This window comes from Natator depressus, chromosome 2 (assembly GCF_965152275.1).
Source record: "Natator depressus isolate rNatDep1 chromosome 2, rNatDep2.hap1, whole genome shotgun sequence".
NCBI lineage: Eukaryota > Metazoa > Chordata > Testudines > Cheloniidae > Natator > Natator depressus.
This window is the reverse complement of record NC_134235.1, coordinates 255,239,790-255,260,688: the sequence shown is the minus strand read 5'-3', so window position 1 is coordinate 255,260,688 and position 20,899 is coordinate 255,239,790. Positions and strand designations below refer to the sequence as shown.

At 42.8% G+C, this 20,899-nt stretch overlaps 1 protein-coding gene across 4 annotated transcripts in view; it reads left to right on the top strand.

Moving 5' to 3' along the window:
* SEC22C (SEC22 homolog C, vesicle trafficking protein) overlaps positions 1–6,223 on the top strand; it is a 34,444-nt gene extending 28,221 nt beyond the window's left edge. For all 4 annotated transcript variants that reach the window (XM_074946402.1, XM_074946403.1, XM_074946400.1 and 1 more), the window contains exon 7: positions 1,235–6,223. In XM_074946402.1, coding sequence (XP_074802503.1) covers positions 1,235–1,435 — 201 coding nt within the window. In that variant the 3' untranslated portion in view covers positions 1,436–6,223. The remainder of the gene's footprint in view (positions 1–1,234) is intronic.
* Positions 6,224–20,899: the final 14,676 nt, after the last annotated feature.

Sequence of the window (20,899 nt, the reverse complement as noted above, 5' to 3'; positions counted from 1 at the left end):
AAACAACTCCTTGCTCTGGTACATGTGTAACCCATTTTTACTGTGGTTCTCTGTCTACTCTAATGGCTGGACCACTTAAAGGTGTGGATCTGCTGCTGGCTTTGAGATAACAGGGTCTCTTAGCTCAGGCAGTAGAGTCTAATGCTTATAGATCCAGAGGTGCTACCATTGGTCCTGACTGCTGGTGACCCATCCCGGGGTGGTACATATACATACAATAAGAGAAGTAATTGCGTAGCTTATACTAATTTTTTGGGCCAGTATTTCACATAGTAGAAACTTTGTATTTTTTGGGTGACGTGAAGTGATCTGCTCCTAAAACTTGGTGCCAGTCAGTTTCACCTTTTTACACAGAGTAGCTCTTTCTTGACTTTCCCATCTTCTTGGCTGAGAGTGGAAAATGCTAACAAACATTGTATTTTGGGCTCTTTGCCCTCTTAGATTATGGCAGGACAGAGTCATGAAGTGACCCTGCATAATCATACTCAGTGCAAAGTGCTGCGTATATAGCAATCCCACTTGTGTCACCAGCAAGGTTTGAACCCAGGACCTCCAGCAGACTAAAGCCCGAGTCTTGACTGCTTGAGCTAAACAAGTAACTCCTTTAGCTGGCACGCGTAATAGGCTCTTACCCTGTTATGTGGACCAGCCACTAGAGGAGAACACTTAAAACACACTGAACGAGTGGACTGTACCTGCACTGGGAATTTTTTGTTTTGTTCTGTTTAAATCTTGCTCTGAGTCTCTTGTTAGAAATTATATCCTCTAATATTTAAGTGAATTCTGGGATAAAATCACTGTTAATGTAGCCCTTTATTTTTGCCCAGAATAAGTACAGCAGAAGTGAGTAGAGGTTTGCCTCGTATCTCCCTACCGTTGATTTTCAGCCTTAACCTACAAGGCTCACATCTGAGTCTTAGAATGTAGTTTAGCTTTCATACTTCTTGTAAATCCTTTTTCGACTACCAACAAGGGTGCCAGTTGCGCTGGCGGGTTTCTTTTGTTGTGGATATGGTACCTGTTCAGTAGGATCTGGATTGAGGCCACCAATTCACTTCTGTTGGATGGATGGTCTTGTAATAGATAAGACTTGAAAAGAGCTTTAAGCTTTTTGTGTGCGTTTTAGTGGCAGGTGAATCCCTAAATCATAGGTGCCAGTAGTTGTAAGCTGTGATCCTTGTCTGTGTATATTCAGTTTGATGTTGCTAACATTGTTTCTCTGATGCTATTCCAGTGTTATTTGTACTTGTTCCATGGTTCATCAAGGAAGATGAAGGCATTTGTACTGTTTTTCTCCATTTGTCTATGCAACATTTACTTGTATGGATTAAGAAACATCTGGCAAATACTCTTTCACATCGGAGTGGCTTCTCTTTCTTCATATCAGATACTGACAAGGCAACTGATGGAGAAACAGCCTGATATTGGAGTATGAAAACACACATGGGATTCATTGCTCATATTTTAAAAAACTTTTATTTACTTAAACTAGCCAAAAATACTTTGGGGCATATTTTAAAACTGTACAACGATGGTTATCACCAGGGAGAGATTTTGAAACGAAACAACTCGAAATAAACTGTGCTCTTCTAATTAGTGTCAAATAGACATTCAGGGGATTAGTTGTACTTCAGCTGTGCATTGCAGACTATTGCAAGCATTCGTAATGGAGGTTCTCACTGCCATTGAGAATCTTCAGTACTCAATCTTTTCAATGTACTCCTTGACTAATACCAAACAGTCAGTCTCTCTTCATTTGTCTCATTTGCTTTGCAACAGTTCACTATTTCAGTGTGTTGCCCTGGAAGTTTGACAGAAAACATTGAAATTGTACTTTAAAACCAAGACTGATTAAAATTGTGGATAATAATGCTTGGCACTTTCATCTATAGATCCTAAGTTGCTCGACAGATGTAAGCTAAGGAGGCGTTTGCCATAATTAGTCAGTAATTGGTGGAAAAAATGCTTTTAGTGGGATTTTCAGGGTAATCCTACTAAGGTGAAATAGAATGATAGGGGTCAGAAGAAAAGAAAAGAAAAGAAAAGAAAAGGGGCCCTTTTAAAAACCATAAAGGATGTAAAATGTCTCTTGAGTAAACTGTACATCTTAATTGTTGGTATGGTGTGAGCTTATTGAGAAATTGTCAGTAAGTTTTTGAAGCTGCATAAACCAAACCAAAAAAACACACAACTGACCTTTCAGCCCAAGTGGCCTTTATTTCCCTGTTGAAGGTCACATTTTTTGAAAGGGTAATTATATGTTTGTTTGGTTTATACAGATAAATAAGTTTGGAAGATGTATTTTGTGACAACCCAGTGAGTTTTTCCACCTTTCAAAAGATACGTTATTAGCGATTAGAAATCCATTCCCCATCCTGGAAAGCAAGAGCAGGTTCTCTTTATTTTACATTTAAGCTCTCATGCTAAGGTTAATTTATGAGCATGCACTTTTGAGTATAGTCATTAGGAGCTGAATTTCTCCACCTCTGCTGCAGTGTATATTCTGGTATTTAATGTGCTGAAGTATACACTGAGATATAAAATGTATCTGAACACTTTTTTGATAAGTTTTCTCTGTATAAAGAATGTCTAATGTTTTGACACAGCTGTCTTTTGGAGGGTTAGTGGAGAATCATGAAACCTGAGAAATTACAGGAAGCTTGTAGTTGTAATACTGTGGAGGTAACCTCTTAATTTTTTCTCACTTAACCGTTTTATGGTAGTCCCATGTATTATGTAGAATTTCATCCCCTTGCTGAGGAATTGTTCTTTCACTTAATGTCTCTACCTTTCATGTTTGCAAAGAGATTAAATTGATGGAGAGTTACCTTCCTGACTCTGTAGGCAGCTTAAATGTTAGTCAATATTATCTGTTTCAGTACTGACTATTATAGCAGAAACATCCAGCTAATATTTTAAACCAGACCCACACATTGCATGCTAAAAGCCCTAACAACTGACTGTCCAGCTGCCGAAACCTGCACCTTCCTCTGACAACTTGTGCAATGCAACTCTGTGCAGCCAATGCATAAATCTGTGCATAAAGATTTAAGTGACTGGATATTGTTTGTCTGCTGTTCTAATAGTACGGCCTTTACTGTACCTAATCCCATGCACTGCTACAGTGAAACAGAAGTATCGGGGGTAGCTGTGTTAGTCTGTATCCACAAAATCAACAAGGAGTTTGGTGGCACCTTAAAGACTAACAGATGTATTTGCCACCGGACTCCTTGTTGTTTTAGAGAAATAGCAAAAGATTCTTCTATGTTTTTGGGACATGGAAAGGCACTGTGTAGTAAAGAAAACTGAGCTGAAATTCCAGGAGTAAATAAACTTTAAAAAGGGAAAAAAATATCAGAAGGAAAGGGCTAAAATGAAACATCAGAAACAGTGGTGGGTAGAAACTTAGAGACCAGTGGAAACTTTAGCTTCGTAGTAGACAGTAAATTGGATGTGAAATTGTAAGATGATATGACCGCCAAAAAGACCCTATGGTTGTAGGCTGCATGGGGTGAGGCATGTCTCAGAGCAGGGAAGGATCATAATCCTTTATGCAGCTTGGATGCAAGCACTCCTAGAATTATTTCATTCAGTTCCAGGTATCCATACCGAAGACAGACACGCTGAAGGGTGTCCACAGAAGACTGTCCAGGTATTGATATTTGAAGAGAGAAGAGAAAGTCACTGCTTAGCATAGAAACTAAAGGGGTCAACCTTTCTTGATGTTTGTCCTTCAGATATCGGGTCAGATGAGAAAGAAGTTAGGCACAAGGAGGCACAACTAAGCCTAATAGAATGAAACTGAAAAGGAACATTTAGGTTGACTGTCAGGGAAAACTGCTTGATACTAAGGGCTTGTCTGCACTACCGCGTGGGGTCGATCTAAGATACACAACTTCAGCTACGCTATTCACGTAGCTGAAGTAGACTTACTTAGATCTACTTACCACGGTGTCTTCACTGCAGTAAGTTGATGGCTGACGCTCTCCTGTCGACTCCGCTTGCACTTCTCGTTCTGGTGGAGTACCAGAGTCGACAGGACAGTGCTCAACGGTCAGTTTATCGCATGTATACTAGACGCGATAAATCGACCCCCGCTGGATTGATCTCTGCCTGCCGATCCAGCGGGTAGTGTAGACAAGCCCTGAGATCTATTAAACTGTGTGGAATAGGCTAAGGTAGCCGTTCCCAGACTTCATGAATAACATAACATTTGCTTAAAAATTTGATGTTTGAAGTATCACTTGCAAATGTTTCCTTTTTTATTTTAGGACTTAACTGGTTTTTAATATTTCTGAACTCATAGTAAAATAAATGCCTAAGGAAGCCAGAAATTATAACCTCCTTTTTTAAACATTTCAAGTTCTTTATCAGTGTATCAAAAAGCACAATGAAGCAGCAATTGTTGATCTGTTTTGTATTACTCAAATTACAAGGAACAATTAAATGTCAAGTGACATGTTGACGTATCTCTATATGCTGCTAAGCTATGTCAAGGCCTGACTTTTTAATATATCAATTCAAAGTTCCTCCTCATTCTTATCTGGACTATTGAAGAACATGAGCCAAAGTTCTTTACTTACATTTTGACAATATTTAAATAAAGAGCCAATCAAAATGTTTTGCATTTTCTCTGATAAAAATATAAAAGTACCATTAATGAGAAGGGTGTTCTTGCTTCACATATCAGGGTTGCTTTGTGTCAGGTAAGATTTTGCTGAGCTTCAGCTGAAGGTCTGGTCCTGCAGACCTAAGTTTCATCTTGTAGGTTTTTTTTTTTAAATGGTGATCAGGGCAGAAATCCAGTTCTGTCAGGGAAACCTTTCTTAACATTCAGCCTAGTAGCACTTGTAACATGTTCTATTCATATGAATGGAGGTCTTATTAGAAAATAAGGCATGAAGATGACTAAGAGTAAACATTTTTTTAATAATCCGTTTTCTAAATTTCCATACTAGGGTCTGCCTTGCTGATGTTACAGGACATGGTGCTCATACCTCTGGCTAGTCTTAACCAGGTGGCAGTGCATTGACTTAAATATGGAAAGCTGTTTTCTGCTAGGAAAAGGGGTAGGAGATTTACTTTGTACATGGACAAAACATTGTGGGGAATAACCTTAATGACAGGATCTGATTTCTATGTCTCCCCTGATCCTGGTAGTGTTGTACTTGTCTCCACTAAATGTATTTGAGTAAAGCTAGTCTTGCATAGACTTGGGCACCTAGAACACTTAGGTATGTCAACACTGCTGTCTGGAGATGTGAATTCCAGCTCAAAGAGGACATACCTGCACTAGCGCTCATTCAGCTGGCGTGCGTAGCCACGGTGTTACAAGTGGCCCACTGCCTTGAGTACATATGGTCCAAAATGTTAAGTTTAAGCATAATGAAATGAATCACTGGATTTGCCTACTGGAAGGATCATCCAACCCAAGAATCTTTAGGAAAACAATACAGCAAAATCTCTCAATACAACGTTCTGCTTTCCCAGTGGACCCTATGTCTGATGAATGGACAAACACCTAGTAGCGATTTGTTACAAAGGAGGTAGAATTGGCAGGGAACTATTCACAGGGAGATCTGGTTCTATAATGTGGGTAAGCCTGCCTTCAAAATCCATATTAGGGAACATACATTTAGCAATGTGTGTCCATTAATAGCTGAACACTTCTTCCAGCTTGGGTTGTGATTCAGGGACCAAGGAGAGGTCAAGTTAAGCATTGACTGTCCTAATTTTTTTTCTGTAAATGTTTACATTGGCTTCTTGGTATGTTAATTCTGTGCACAGTGTGTGTGTGTATAATATATGTTTAAACTTTCTTTTGCTAAAACAGGAAAAGAGATAACATAGTTTTACATTTATATGAGTCCTTCAAGATTTAATAAAACAAGCGTTTTACTGTTTGAGAACAGAAAATCTGGATCAGAACTCTAGGATTGTGCTTGTATTGAATCAGATCTTTAAAAGGAATCAAATTTTTGTCAGAACCTTGGACCATTTAAAATAATTTGATTATTCTCATTTTCAATTTTCACATTAAGTCTCTTGGAAATTCTGTTGTTCATCTAGAAACACAACACAAGAAAATAGGCCAAGAGTAAACCTTCCTTCCAGTTAAAATATTTAGAGTGCTTTGCCAACTTATGAAATATTGACCCGTTCTCCCCCTGCCTTTTTTAACCAAAGATCTGTTAAGGTTTCTTGAAAGGCTGGCTGGTACCTTTTTTTAAAAAAAAAAACTTTTGCACTGCATTAACAATTGAACCTGTGTATATGTATGTAAAGTCATTTTTTGCATGTGTGTGTATATATGTACATATTTATGAAAATAAATGACTTTTTGTAATGGCTGTGTTCATTTATATCTTCAGAAATTAGTGAAACACATCAGAAACAGGATAAACAAGCTTTTCATCAATGTTGCATCCTAAAATATAAATACACATACCAAACTCTTGACATACATAGTGAAGGCTGGAAAATATATCTTGAGAATAACTTGAAGAGATAAGTTGAGCTTATTTAACAGATACGTTTTAAAGCCAGTCTGGTTCAAATGTTGCCCTAACACTCACTGGGCAATCTGTGTGGGCTCTCTGTTTTTCATAGAGAGAAATGTAAGCATGTGATCATGATGGGGTGCTTCAGTGATGTGTTTCACCCTCTAAAACCTGCCCTTCAAAGTGATGGATGCTCATCCCTGCGGCTGTTTAAAATTGGACTGCACAAAGCACTAACAAGATCTATCTGATCTTGTTACCTATTCTGTTATTTAGGACCCAAAGCTACTAGTTGGAGCTGCTGTGGTGCAGAGCAGCTGCCAATCTTTAGCGAAGGTCACATCAAAATAAGTTTATTTTTTAAAAGACAAAGTTCAATGGAATTGTTAAAGTCCACACAAAGGAGATTTAAAAAAAAAAGAGTCCAAGTCTCATTAGAAAGATGTGGCCATAAAAAAATGAAATCCAGTATACAAAATTAAAAGGCAAGTCAGACTCCTTTTAGATCCACTTGGTGATTGTGTAAGGGAGTTGGTGTGATGTAATTTATGAGCCAAAGGTGTAAGTATAACTTGCATTTTCTTACACTCTCCTGTTAGCTTTTCATCCTACACTCCTCTCTTCCATCCTCTGAGTAAGAACCTTACATCAACCTAGGTTTCCTTAGAAGCAGTGATCCAAACCCAAAGGTGGATTACTGAGCCCTGTGCCCATTTTCCAATGTGTAAATATAAGGTGCTTTCTAAATTCCAAGGCCTTACCTTCACTAGGAGAAAAAGTGTGTTTTACCCTTTAAAAGCCTAGTGTGGACAAAGTTGTAGTTTTACAACTACAGTAGTCTTAGCTTGTCCAGGTAAACCCTAGGTTTCCTGACAGCGTTTTCTGTGATCAGCTAACAATGTTAAAATACAACTGCCTTTTCTACTCTAAATGCATGTTAAAAATCTGCCCTTTTCCTACTGTAAACATGATCCAAGTTGATGTGGGATACCATGTGGTTGACTGGGCAACAAAATGGCTGATGAAATTCAGTGTTGATAAATACAACGTAGTGCATATTGGAAAACATAATCCCAACTATGCATATAAAATGATGGGGTCTGAATTAGCTGTTACCACTCGAGAGAGATCTTGGAGTCATTGTGGATAATTCACTGAAAACATCCACTCAATGCGCAGCGGCAGTCAAAAAAAAAAAAGCCAACAATGTTGAGAATCATTAGGCAAGGGACAGATAAGACAGAAAATATCATATTGCCTCTACATAAATCCATGGTACGCCCACATCATGAATACTGCTTGCAGATCTGGTCTCCCGCATCTCAAAAGAGATTGGAATTGGAAAAGGTAAAGAAAAGAGCAATAAAAATGTTTAGGGGTATGGGATAGCTTACATATGAAGAGAGATTAATAAGGCTGGGACTCTTCAGCTTGGAAAAGAGACGACTAGGGGGGTATATGATAGAGGTGTATAAAATCATGACTGATGTGGAGACAGTAAATAAGGAAGTGTTATTTACTCATATAACACAAGAACTAGGGGTCACCAAAAGAAATTAATAGGCAGCAGATTTAAAACAAACAAAAGGAAGTATTTTTTCACACAACGCACAGGCAACCTGTGGAACTCTTTGCCAGAGGATGTTGTGAAGGCCAAGACTATACCAGGGTTCAAAAAAGAACTAGGTAAGTTCCAGGAGGATAGGTCCATCAATGGTGATGGGCAGGGATAGTGTCCCTAGCCACTGCCAGAAGCTGGGAATGAGGGACAGGTGATGGATCACTCGATGATTACCTGTTCTGTTCATTCCGTGTGAAGCACCTGGCACCGGCCACTGTTGGAAGAGAGGATACTGGGCTACATGGGCCTTTGGTCTGACCCAGTAGGGCCATTCTTATGTTGTTATACCATAAGTGCACTGAAAGCCAGGTTACAGTAACAAGAAGGGTTTCTTCAGGTATGTTAGCAACAAGAAGAAGGTCAAGGAGAGTGTAGGCCCCTTAGTGAATGAGGGAGGCAACCTAGTGACCGAGGATGTGGAAAAAGCTAATGTACTCAATGCCTTTTTTGCCTCGGTCTTCACAGACAAGGTTAGCTCCCAGACTGCTGCACTGGGCAGCACAGTATGGGGAGGAGGTCAGCCCTCTGTGGAGAAAGAAGTGGTTCAGGACTATTTGGAAAAGCTGGATGTGCTGCATCCGAGGGTGCTAAAGGGGTTGGCTGATGTGATTGCAGAGCCGTTGGCCATTATTTTTGAAAACTCATGGCAATCGGGAGAGGCCCCGGATGACTGGAAAAAGGCTAATGTAGCGCCCTTCTTTAAAAAAGGGAAGGAGGAGGATCCGCGGAACTACAGGCCATTCAGCCTCACCTCAGTCCCTGGAAAAGTCATGGAGCAGGTCCTCAAGGAATCAGTTCTGAAGCACTTAAAGGAGAGGAAAGTGATCAGGAACAGTCAGCATGGCTTCACCAAGGGCAAGTCATGCCAAACTAACCTAATTGGCTCTGGATGAGGGGAAAGCAGTGGACGTGTTATTCCTTGACTTTAGCAAAGCTTTTGATACAGTCTCCCACAGTATTCTTGCCATCAAGTTAAAGAAGTATGGGCTGGATGAATGGACGATAAGGTGGATAGAAAGCTGACTAGATCATCAGGCTCAATGGGTAGTGATCAATGGCTTCCTGTCTAGTTGGCAGCTGGTATCAAGCGGAATGCCCCATGGGTCGGTCCTGGGGCTGGTTTTGTTCAATATCTTCACTAATGATCTGGAGGATGGCATGGATTGCACCCTCAGCAAGTTGTCAGATGACACTAAACTGGGAGGAGTGGTAGATATGCTGGAAGGTAGGGATAGGATACAGAGGGATGTAGGCAAATTAGAGGATTGGGCCAAAAGAAATCTGATGAGGTTCAACCAGGACAAGTGCAGAGTCCTGCACTTAGGATGGAAGAATCCCATGCACCACTACAGACTAGGGACCGAATGGCTAGGCAGCAGTTCTGCAGAAAAGGACCTAGGAATTACAGTGGACGAGAAGCTGGATATGAGTCATCAGTGTGCCCTTGTTGCCAAGAAGGCTAATGGCATTTTGGGCTGCATAAGTAGGAGCATTGCCAGCAGATCGAGGGATGTGATTATTCCCCTCTGTTCGGCATTGGTGAGCCCTTATCTGGAATACTGTGTCCAGTTTTGGGCCCCACACTACGAGAAGGATGTGGAAAAATTGGAAAGAGTCCAGCGAAGGGCAACAAAAATGATTAGGGGCTGGAGCACATGACTTAGGAGGAGGGGCTGAGGGAACTGAGATTATTTAGTCTGCAGAAGAGAAGAATGAGGTGGGGTTTGATAGCTGCTTTCAACTACGTGAAGTGGGGTTCCAAAGAGGATGGATCTAGACTGTTCTCAGTGGTAGCAGATGACAGAACGAGGAGTAATGGTCTCAAATTGCAGTGTGGGAGGTTTTGGTTGGATATTAGGAAAAACTTTTTCGCAAGGAGGGTGGTGAAGCACTGGAATGGGTTACCTAGGGAGGTGGTGGAATCTCCTTCCTTAGAGGTTTTTAAGGTCAGGCTTGACAAAGCCCTGGCTGGGATGACTTAGTTGGGGATTGGTCCTGCTTTTGAGCAGAAGACTAGACGACCTCTTGAGGTCCCGTGCAACCCTGATATTCTATGATACAGCAATTTCAACGCTAGCTTCACTTTTGAATGGGTCCTAGTGTATCTACCTTCAAAAGTTGACGGGCTGAGTCAGCCTTGCTGAGATGCAAACTAGCGGTGCTGGAATGTGTATATATTTCCAACCTGAAGCTTAAACTACTGTGCTTACCCCTGCAGCCTTCAAAAGACACAACTAATGGAAGTGTTTCTGCTGTAACGAGGTACAATGTGGTTGTCAAGGTTCCTCCCCCACTCTGAACGCTAGGGTACAGATGTGGGGACCTGCATGAAAAACCTCCTAAACTTATCTTTACCAGCTTAGGTCAAAACTTCCCCAAGGTACAAAATATTCCACCCTCTGTCCTTGGATTGGCCGCTACCACCACCAAACAAATACTGGTTACTGGAGAAGAGCTGTTTGGACACGTCTTTCCCCCCAAAATACTTCCCAAAACCTTGCACCCCACTTTCTGGACAAGGTTTGGTAAAAAGCCTCACCAATTTGCCTAGGTGACTACAGACCCAGACCCTTGGATCTTAAGACAATGAAAAAGCATTCAGTTTTCTTACAAGAAGACTTTTAATAGAAATAGAAGTAAATAGAAATAAAGAAATCCCCCCTGTAAAATCAGGATGGTAGATACCTTACAGGGTAATTAGATTCAAAACATAGAGAACCCCTCTAGGCAAAACCTTAAGTTACAAAAAAGATACACAGACAAATAGTTATTCTATTCAGCACAATTCTTTTCTCAGCCATTTAAAGAAATCATAATCTAACACGTACCTAGCTAGATTACTTACTAAAAGTTCTAAGACTCCATTCCTGGTCTATCCCTGGCAAAGACAGAATAAAGACAGACACACAAACCCTGTGTTTCTCTCCCTCCTCCCAGCTTTTGAAAGTATCTTGTCTCCTCATTGGTCATTTTGGTCAGATGCCAGCGAGGTTACCTTTAGCTTCTTAACCCTTTACAGGTGAGAGGAGATTTCCTCTGGCCAGGAGGAATTTCAAAGGGGTTTACCCTTCCCTTTATATTTATGACAGTGGTAAAATGTAGATGGTAACAAATGAGAGCCTTATTCTTCTGAACTGCTCCGCCCTTAGAATTCTATATTTCTTGTAAATAAAGGACTGCTCAAAGCATGTTTCTTCTTGGGATGCCAACTGGAAAAGAGCAGCTGCTTTACCCTTTTTTCTTTTCCCTTGATGTTAGGGGAGAAAGCAATTACCGCTTCATTTTCTTTTGAAGATTCTGAGGAGAGGAGGCAGGAGGATGAGAGGAGCGTCATGCCAAAGGAGGAACAATTCCTCTGGTGATGAAAGTGTGCGATTTCATGAGAGAGCCTGCACATCTATGCCGTGCCCTGGGCATTTGGCAACTCGACTTTTGTGCTGATGCTTTCCTTTGAATGTGACCCAGTTACATCTAGAACTATGTTTGGAGCAATAATGGTCACTAGGAAAAGAAAAGCTCGGAATGCATTATTTGCTCCTGAGGCAGGTTTGATGAGTGTCCTGGTTAAAAGTGAAAGAATCCTGCCATTATAACAGCCACTGGTCCTTAAATGGATCACACACATGGTGGTAGGCAGTCTGTTTAAAGGGACGCAGCCTGTTTAGGCCCCCAAATTTGTTTTCCTTAAGGGCAATCCTCAGTGGATACCATTTTAAGAATTCATCAGTCACTCTGCCATATACCTACAGTACTCACAGTATGTGCCTGGGGCTAGAAGAGCAGAGAAGATGTTGTTATGCTCCCTGTGGAATAGCCAATGAGTTTTTAATGGTGACTACTATTTACAGCATTTCAGATGATGCCTTTTAATATACGTCAGAAATGAAAACAGAACGATCGCTGGGAAAGTTGGTTATTATTTAAGAGGAACAGTGATTGGAATGTGGTTGCACTAGCGTTTTGCATTCCGAATTTTGTTTTCATGCTTAGGTTTTTCATATCGGATTCTTAGACCCAAAAGCTGCTTTTGCCACACTTTAAATTTTCACTGTGTTTTTTTAAAATGTCTTTTTTACATTTGCCTTTCACATAAAGAGGAGCACTAGTTTTGGAAACTTGAAACAGACAATTTTGAATAACTAAATAGTGAAAACTCTGATTTCTGCTACTACTAAGAATAAAAAGTAATAAACACAGGACCATGCCTGATTACATTTGGTAGAATAAAAGTCATTCTGTATAAGAGGAGGTGAGAAGGAGCAGAGAAGATAAAGGGACTGAAATAATGGCTATTAAAATGTAAAGCAATAGTCTGCATAGCACGGCACAAGTCTAGAGAGAGCAGCTGAGATTCATTCTTTCATTACACAATGAAATATATTAACATACAAAATCCTTTCTTTCAAGGGCTCTGGTATGAAATGGTTTAAAAAAAAAAGAAAGAAAGCAATTATGCAAAAAGTTCAGCTATGCAATACATTAGCGCTCATAAATATGTATTTGGAAAGGCAATCAAAGAGCCCTGTCCTGTGCAGTGCTGAACGCTGTCAACTCCCACTTACTTGACTGAAAGTTGGGCATGCTGAGTCCCAGGCAGGATTGGATCTGAACAATCCACACTTGCCTGATGGCGAAGGCCAAAAAGTCTTTCAGTTCATGCAGCTCATTCAGATGTGGGAAGTGCAGGACACATGACCTGCCATTCCCCATTGGTTCTAGAACTCAAGACCCACAGGTTGCTGGGATGGGCATCTCCTCTGGGTGTGGAATTCCCGTTAATTCCAATTGCAGATGGAGGCTGTGCTTAGCAGAATGGACCCTATATATTCTAAATAAGCATCTGTTTTACATATTCAGCCATCTCTTAAAGGTATATAACCATTATTCATGGAATATCCATCCAGGTATACTATGGCTCTTATCACCAGTGTCTGAGCACCTACGTATATGTGAGGGTAACGTCCAGAGTCCCCAGTCGAATCTGCAGTCCCATGGTGCTAGGTATTGTAGAAATGTTGAGGCAGACTCTGCAGAGCTTAAATCTGCGAAGGAGGAAAAAGTAAATATTTATTAGGCCACTCAGTGAGAGAGATTTTGGTCTGAGAAGTTTGTGTCTTAACAGCATGGAATTCCCTTCCAGAGGTGGAATCCCTCACTCAGAGTATTGTCCTATAAACTTATTTACTTAATTTTTGTGCTGCTTTATGATGATCCAACTTGCAGTTGTGTATTCCCATCCCCTGGGGCAGTGTATTCTTTGTCTTTGGTGGTAAGGACCACTGTTTCCTCTATAACCTGGCTAGGGCAGAACAGTCAGTGTTCGACAAATGATATGATGCCTATTCCATGTGATCTCTGTGGGTACTGACCATATCCAACTATAATCCACTGGGATGCAGACCCCTGTATGGCTTCAGCCCTGCTGCAACTTTGGAAAAGCTCTTCCTGTGACTTGCTAATGCAGAAGTGAGTCCATCACGCTGTCTGCAGTGTTATTGGTTGTTCCCAAGATATTAGACAAGGTGGGTGAGGTAATATCTTTGATTGTACCAACTTCTGTGGGTGAGAGAGACAAGCTTACTGTCCAATTCAAGATACTACCTCACCCACCTTGTCTCCCTAATCCAGCAAGCTGTTAGACCTGGGAGCCTTATTTATTCCAGCTGGTCTTGTAGCACTTAAAGTTCTATTTCTCATTAGGTCTCCACACAGTCTTATGCCCTGATCTGCATAACCAAGCCTTTGCACTCACATGGAGCCCATGATGTCAGTGGTTTCCACAGAGGGGCTCTCCTGCATGGAGCTCATTCCTGCATCAGTGTCACAAATTGTGCAGTGGGGATTGGGCTCATTAGAGGGCCAACTTCCAGGGCACTTTTCTGCTAATAACTGCAGTCAAGGACACAAACTATGTTGCTTGATGCAGTGATTCAGGCAGGCATTGGCCAGGCAGCGCAGATAAAGCCTCAGATTTTTAGGAATTCCTACAGTATCTCCTTTAGTTTATTGTCCATCTCCTTAACTTCCTGAAGGACATTGTATCTGTGTGATGGCGCAGTACCGCACTGCACACAGATCTGACAGGAAGGGAAGAAAAAATACCCTAATCATTTGAAATTGCAGTAGGAATGCGATGAAATTTGAGACAAAGCACAACTAAAGAGTAGGGGCAAAATTTTCAAAAGTGCCACAGTGTCTTGGAAACTTGTCACCTTTTCAGAAGCGACTTATTCCCAGATCCACAGAGGCACACAGGTGTCTAACTTGTAATGATTTCAGTGGCAAGTAAGCACTTAGATACCTTTGAGGATCTTGGCCCTATGGCCAGCTTTTCTGAAGTATTTTTAGGTGCCTAAAACTGTAGATAAGCGCCTGGTGGGCTTTTCAAGAGAGGGAGTCGGCACCTAGGCACTCGGGCACTTTTGAAAATTCCCAGTGGGTGCTTCTCTGCACCTTTAGGCACCTCAAGCTACTTTTGAAAATCTGGCCCTGAGGCTCCGAAGCTCCCTGAAAGTCAATGGCACTTAGGCACCTACCTGTCACTTTTGAAAATGGGACTTTGGTTCCCGAGTCACGTAGGTGCGTTTTGGTATTTTCTCCCTCATTCCAGCTCTAGTATAGAAATTCTTAAAGGATTGAGGCAGCTGAACTCTTCCTTACATCGTCTCATTTTCTAATGACAGTTTCATGTATATCTATCTCCTTCCTTAAGGAGAACAAATGCCATAAACACACCCCCCCGCTTATTGCTAAAAAGGCTTAATCCTGCTCTTGTTGGGTTCATTAGGGAGGTTTCCGTTGACTTCGTTAGGAGTAGGGTCACCTGAGATGACTATTAGCCGGTTCCATTGTATTTAACTCCTTGGTTACAGAGACAGTTTCACTAGGAAACAGGGTGCATTTTAAAATGTTAACACTACAACTTGCCTTGTCAAGGCTAGGATTTTAACACCTGTGTAAAACCCCTCTTTCCTAGTGTAGATGTGGCGAAAGTGAAATGTGTTTTGAAGATCTCTCTAGTTGCGTTTCAAGCTTTTTTTACTTGCCAGTCTCTGTTGCAACCACTAAGAGGCATCAGCGTACAAGCTAATGCTGCATTTCTCAAGCCACCGGGGAATCAGACAGATGGAGAATCAGCAATGGGTCTTTTTAAAAAAAAACCCAACCTTGCTATAACCTGCTATATAAGAGCAAGGTATTACTAGTTCATTACTATTCCTATCTACCAGTCTGTATGAGGTACTGTCTTAGCTCTTTGTAGAGAGACTTGGGATACTCAGGAGAAAGGCACTAGGAGTGAAATCCTGGCCCTGTGAAGTCAGTGGGAATTTTGCCTTTGATTTTAGTGGGGCCAGGATGTCACCCAATAAACTTGCAAATGATTACAAATAAAGTTAACGTGAGCGTTAGATAATGAGTCAGTTTTCACGGGTTTATAGCCCAATCCTTCTGCCACTGAAGATAACAGCAAAACTCCCATTGATGTAGAAGAGAGCCAAACCGGCCACGCACAATCTCCCCGATTGTGAGGTGGGAACTCACCCCAGCAGAGCAAACACGGCTATAGAAAATACAAGGAGGTGAGAAAATCCATTTGCCTCTTGGAGGGGCTATAAGGATCCTTCCATCTTCAGAGACAGAATGAGAGCCCCAACCCTTTAGTGGAGACCTGTCTATTAATGCTGGGTGTCTGAGAGAGAACTACAGGGCTTGGCAATGAAACATGGTTTGGCTGCCTTCCAGGTCTTGGATCCTCTCCACCTGCTGCTAGTGAGGCTCAGGAGCAAGGACTTTTTGTCTTCCTCCAAAAATATTAGGCTTTTATGGAGATTTCTATATATTTTCCTCCCCATGTTTTAAATGAATGAGTGTGTCTTTCCGCCACATTCGATTGTTTCTAAAGTAAAGAACCAGCATTCAGCAGGCCTCGAAACTCCTGTTCTGATACTGTGGAAAATGCTCTTGTGACTCCAAACTCTAAAGTGGGCTTGATCCCATTCACCATCAATGCCTTTGGAGGCTAAGGGTGTGTGTATGTTGCAGTTATAAAGCTGCTGCTGGCCTGTGCAGGGCTTGCGGGGCGGGGGCTAAGGTGCTGTTTAATTGCAGTGTAGACATTGAGGCTTAGGTTGGAGCCTGGCTCTAGGACCCATCCCGGAACAGGGGCTGCACCCAAGCCCAAACATCTACACCGCTGTTAAGCCCTTAGCCCAAGCCCATGTCAGCTGGCACAGGCCCAGTCATGGGGGTCTCATTGCAGAGTGGACATTCCCTAAAGAACTGATCCAAATTCCGCTGACTTCAGCAGGCTTTGGATTAGGTGCCACAGCCCAGATCCTGCAATGAGGTCCTTGGGGAGCTGATTGCAGGAAAAACTACTCTGCTATTCTGCTTGGGATAGCAACATGCTGAGAAATCCAGTGACCCTTTAGAGGGGGCTGCTGCTTTTCAGGGGGTCACTAGGCCCAACATGACCCAGCAGAAGGAGACACGTGTCCTGGCAGCCCACTTTCTAAGTACCTTATGCTGCTCTCCCTTACACCAGTGCAACTCCCCTGGCTCCCCTGGTGTTACTACTGTTTGACATCAGTGTAAGTGAGCCTCATAGAAGTGTAGGACTGGAAGGAACCTCAGTAGGTCACCTAGTCCGGTCCCCTGCACTCAAGGCAGGGCTACATAATAACTAGACCATTCCTGCCAGCTGCTTGTCTAACTGTTCTTAAAAACCTCCAGTGATGGAGATTCTACAGCCTCCCTATGAAATTCGTTCCAGTGCTTAGCCATCCTGACAGGAAGTTTTTCCTAACGTCCATCCTAAACTGCCCTGGCTGCAATGTAAACTTATTGCTTCTTGTCCTATCCTCTGAAGTTAATGAGAACAATTTTTCACCCTCCTCCTTGTAACAACAAGAGAAGAGACTCACGCTGCCTAATAGGAAGTTAGTCCCATCCCGAATAGGATCTGTAGGTATCTTCTGGATTTTAAGAGCTGGATTCTTTGCCTCTGTTCCAGCCCCAGTTGTCAAACTGATAAATCTCCCTGGTGGGGGGGAATTTCTCCACTGGCATTTAGCTGGCAGCACTGATTTCTGTGCCACTGCCTGCCTACCACCGGGTGTAGGGGGTATTTTGGGAATGGGAGGGGTGTGCCAGGGCCTGTAGGGGGCAGAACTCTACTATGCTAAGCCAATTTGCTATTGGCATATGGTCTCCTACAGACCATAGCTAGCTGTTGTGAGTTAGAGCAGTGCCTAGGCTGCTCTAACTTTTCTTGAGGCTGGGGCAGCTTGAAAACCCAGGTCTGACCCTCTCCTGTCCTGTGCTGAGTAGATCTTTGTGCAGGAGGAAAGCTGGACCTAAATATATGTATTTTTAAAATGTACCCTTCACTGAGAAATAGGCATAATTAAAAATTCTCTATTTTGGGTGTAACACACCAACCCCTCCCCCCACCCCCTGACATAGGCTAAATGTCCAGAAAGATGCATTAATGTTGCACATGTAAAACCAGCAACTGTACGTCTGGTATGTCTGTTTATCCACAGAAATTAGACTGGTTGATAATATCATGCCAAAAATCCATACAAGGGATGCAGCAAATAGGAGTACTACAAGCCCTATTTTATTTTTAATTGCAATTAATTCATTTCCCTCTGCAGAATCAATTCATGTTTTTAACAGTTTTCAAGTATATAAACATTTGTTACAAGGCAGAGGGAGAAATATTGTTCTCATTAACCTCTGAGGAGAGGACAAGAAGCAATGGGCTTAAATTGCAGCAAGGGAGGTTTAGGTTGGACATTAGGAAAAACTTCCTGACTGTCAGGGTGGTTAAGCACTGGAATAAATTGCCTAGGGAGGTTATGGAATCTCTGTCACTGGAGATTTTTAAGAGCAGGTCAGACAAACACCTGTCAGGGATGGTCTAGATAGCACTTAGTCCTGGCTTAAGTGCAGGGGACTAGACTAGAAGACCTCTCAAGGTCCCTTCCAGTCCTTTGATTCTATGTTCTTTGGGCTCCGTCCACCAAGGTGACACCCTAACAAACCTAATCGAACCCTAAAAGACCACCTCACCACCCCAGGCTTCCACCTAGGAACTGATTGGGGGAGGGATAGCTCAGTGGTTTGAACATTGGCCTGCTAAACCCAGGGTTGTGAGTTCAATCCTTGAGGGGTCCATTTGGGATCTGGGGCAAAAATTGGGGATTGGTCCTGCTTTGAGCAGGGGGTTGGACTAGATGACCTCCTGAGGTCCCTTCCAAAACTGGTATTCTATGATCTGAAGTCCATGCTAGTGCTCCCAGTGACTTCAGTGGATTTTGGATCAGGCCCATGGTGACTCCCTGGCTACTTTATGGTATCTTGTGGGGGCAGTCTGTGACTCGAGTTCTGTGGGAAATGAGTGTCTTCCCTTTGGCTCATGCAGTTCAGTCCAAATCTTGTTACAATAAATTAAGTAGTTTCTAACTCTCCTCTGGGCTTCTAGGTGCAGTTTGACAAAGGTATTTAGGCTCCAAACTTCCACTGAAATCACTACATGCTCTGAACACAGCCCCGCTCCCCATCCTGTCCCGCCAGCACAGAGGTGCTGTCATGGTGCAGTTAGCCAGTGGGATTCCTTGCCCGGTCTTCCGTGGGATCGTAGTGAAGATTAATCAGTGCTGCAGACCTGCACTTGGAGCTTGTCTTCACTAGGAAAAACGATGTGTTCTTACCATGTGTTAGCTAGCACGTGGTACTAACCCCAGGTAAAAGCCTAGTGAAGTCGAGACGGTTGTAGTTTTAACACGTCAGCAAGTAAACCCTAGGGCAGGGCTTCTCAACCAGGAATACCCAGAGGTCTGCTGGGAGGTACATATACTCATCAAGATATTTGCCTATTTTCACAACAGGCTACATAAAAAGCACTAGTGAAGTCAGTACAAACTAAAATGTCAAACAAACAATGACTTGTTTATATTGCTCTGTATACTGTACACTGAACTGTAAGTACAATATTTACATTCCAATTGATTTATAATTACATGGTAAAAACGAGAAAGTCAGCAATTTTTCAGTGCTGTGACACTTGTGTTTTTATGTCTGATTTTGTAAGCAAGTAGTTTTTAAGTGAGGTGAAACTTGGGGGTGTGCAAGATGAATCAGACTCCTGGAAGAGGGACAGTGGTCTGGAAAGGTTGAGAGCCACCGCCCTAGGGACTCCTCATTAGAGAACAGCCCTAGGCTTTTTCTCCCCCTGATGCTCACACGGACTATGAAGTATGAGTTGCACATGCACCCTTGAACATCTTCCTTAGAAACTTGGCACATCAGCCTGTTCTAAAACGAGTGCCGTTGTAATTAAAAAAAGGGAGACATTATTGCTGGCCTAAGCAGCTGTGAGTCAGTGGATCACACGGGACTCATTTATGTTTTGGCAATGCCAGCATTGAAATAACAAGTCATCAAAGTAATGGAAAAGTTATCAGGGTGAGTGATTCATCCGCAGAATCTGCTTGAAGGGCTTCAGCTGGGTGATAATTAAATAAACCGGACAAGTCCTAATTAATTCTGGACATGGTTTGGTTTCGGGTGGATCATTGCAAGAGCGGTAGGTCGTTCTTGTTTGTCCACCAGCATGCAGGGGTGTGTCTTCCAGGACTTAGCCCAGATCTTTAAAGGTACTTTGGCATTGCTCCATCAGCACTGCAACGCCTAACCCCTCTGAGTAAGTCAACACAGCCCGGGGCGACGGATTTGGGCTCGCAGGGTGTGTGCTGCGGCACTAAAAACAGCAGTGGAGATGTTGCAGCTCTGGCTGTGAAGCCTAGTGAGTGGGGGTGAGCTCAACGCTGGCTCTGAGATCTGCTGCCACTCGCTGTGTAGAAGTATCTCCCTTTCCCCCCTCCAGGGCTGCCACTCAGAGGAATTTTCAGCCCCAAGGAAGGTGTCCAAGTTCCCTATACAATGGATGGGGAGAGCTAGGCACTTAAGGAAGGGATTTTCAGAAGCTGCCCAGCTGAGCTGGAGCTAGCCAGGGGTGAAATGCCAATGAGAGGGGCTTTGGTGCCTATGCAGTTTACCCGGAGTGCCTGGCTGATGGGCCAGAGATAGATGTCTCCTGCCACGTGGGCTCCTTTCGGGGTTGGCTCTTCAGTGCCTGATCCAAAGCCCACTGAAAGCAAAGGAGGCCTTCCAGCGACTTCAGCTTTCGCTCAAGCTGTAGCAGTTCATGGTTTAGTGCTGGCATTCCCCTATTCGATCTCCAGCATGTTGGCTGTGAAGAGGGGTGTCTGTCACACACAGTCTAGAAGAGACAGTGAAGGGCTGCGGTGGGATGAGGCGTGTGCGGTAAGGGTAGCTGCTGAGGGTGTGTGACTGTTTACACTTCATAAAGGATCAGGTTCTGATTGTTGTTATGTTGGTGGCTTGGGGGAGATGAGACGTGATCTGTACAGGAGAGGGGAGAGGCAGCAGGAGCCCCAAAGACCATTTGTATTCTGATTTATTTCTCATATTGTTATAACATCTAAAGGCCCCTGACAGATCAGGGCCCCGTGGTGCGTGCACAAACTCATAGTGAAAAAGAACCTAGACCCCAAAGAACTTACCATCTAAATAGATAAACAGACCCAGGTAATATCCTAAGCCCCATTTTACAGATGGAGAATCGAGGAACACAGAGATTAGTGACTGCCCAAGTCTACTCTACAAAATTGTCGACCTAACGTACGTCGGCATACAGCCGCTGCAGTAATTACATCACTTGTGCCTGTCCACACTACGCTCCTTGTGT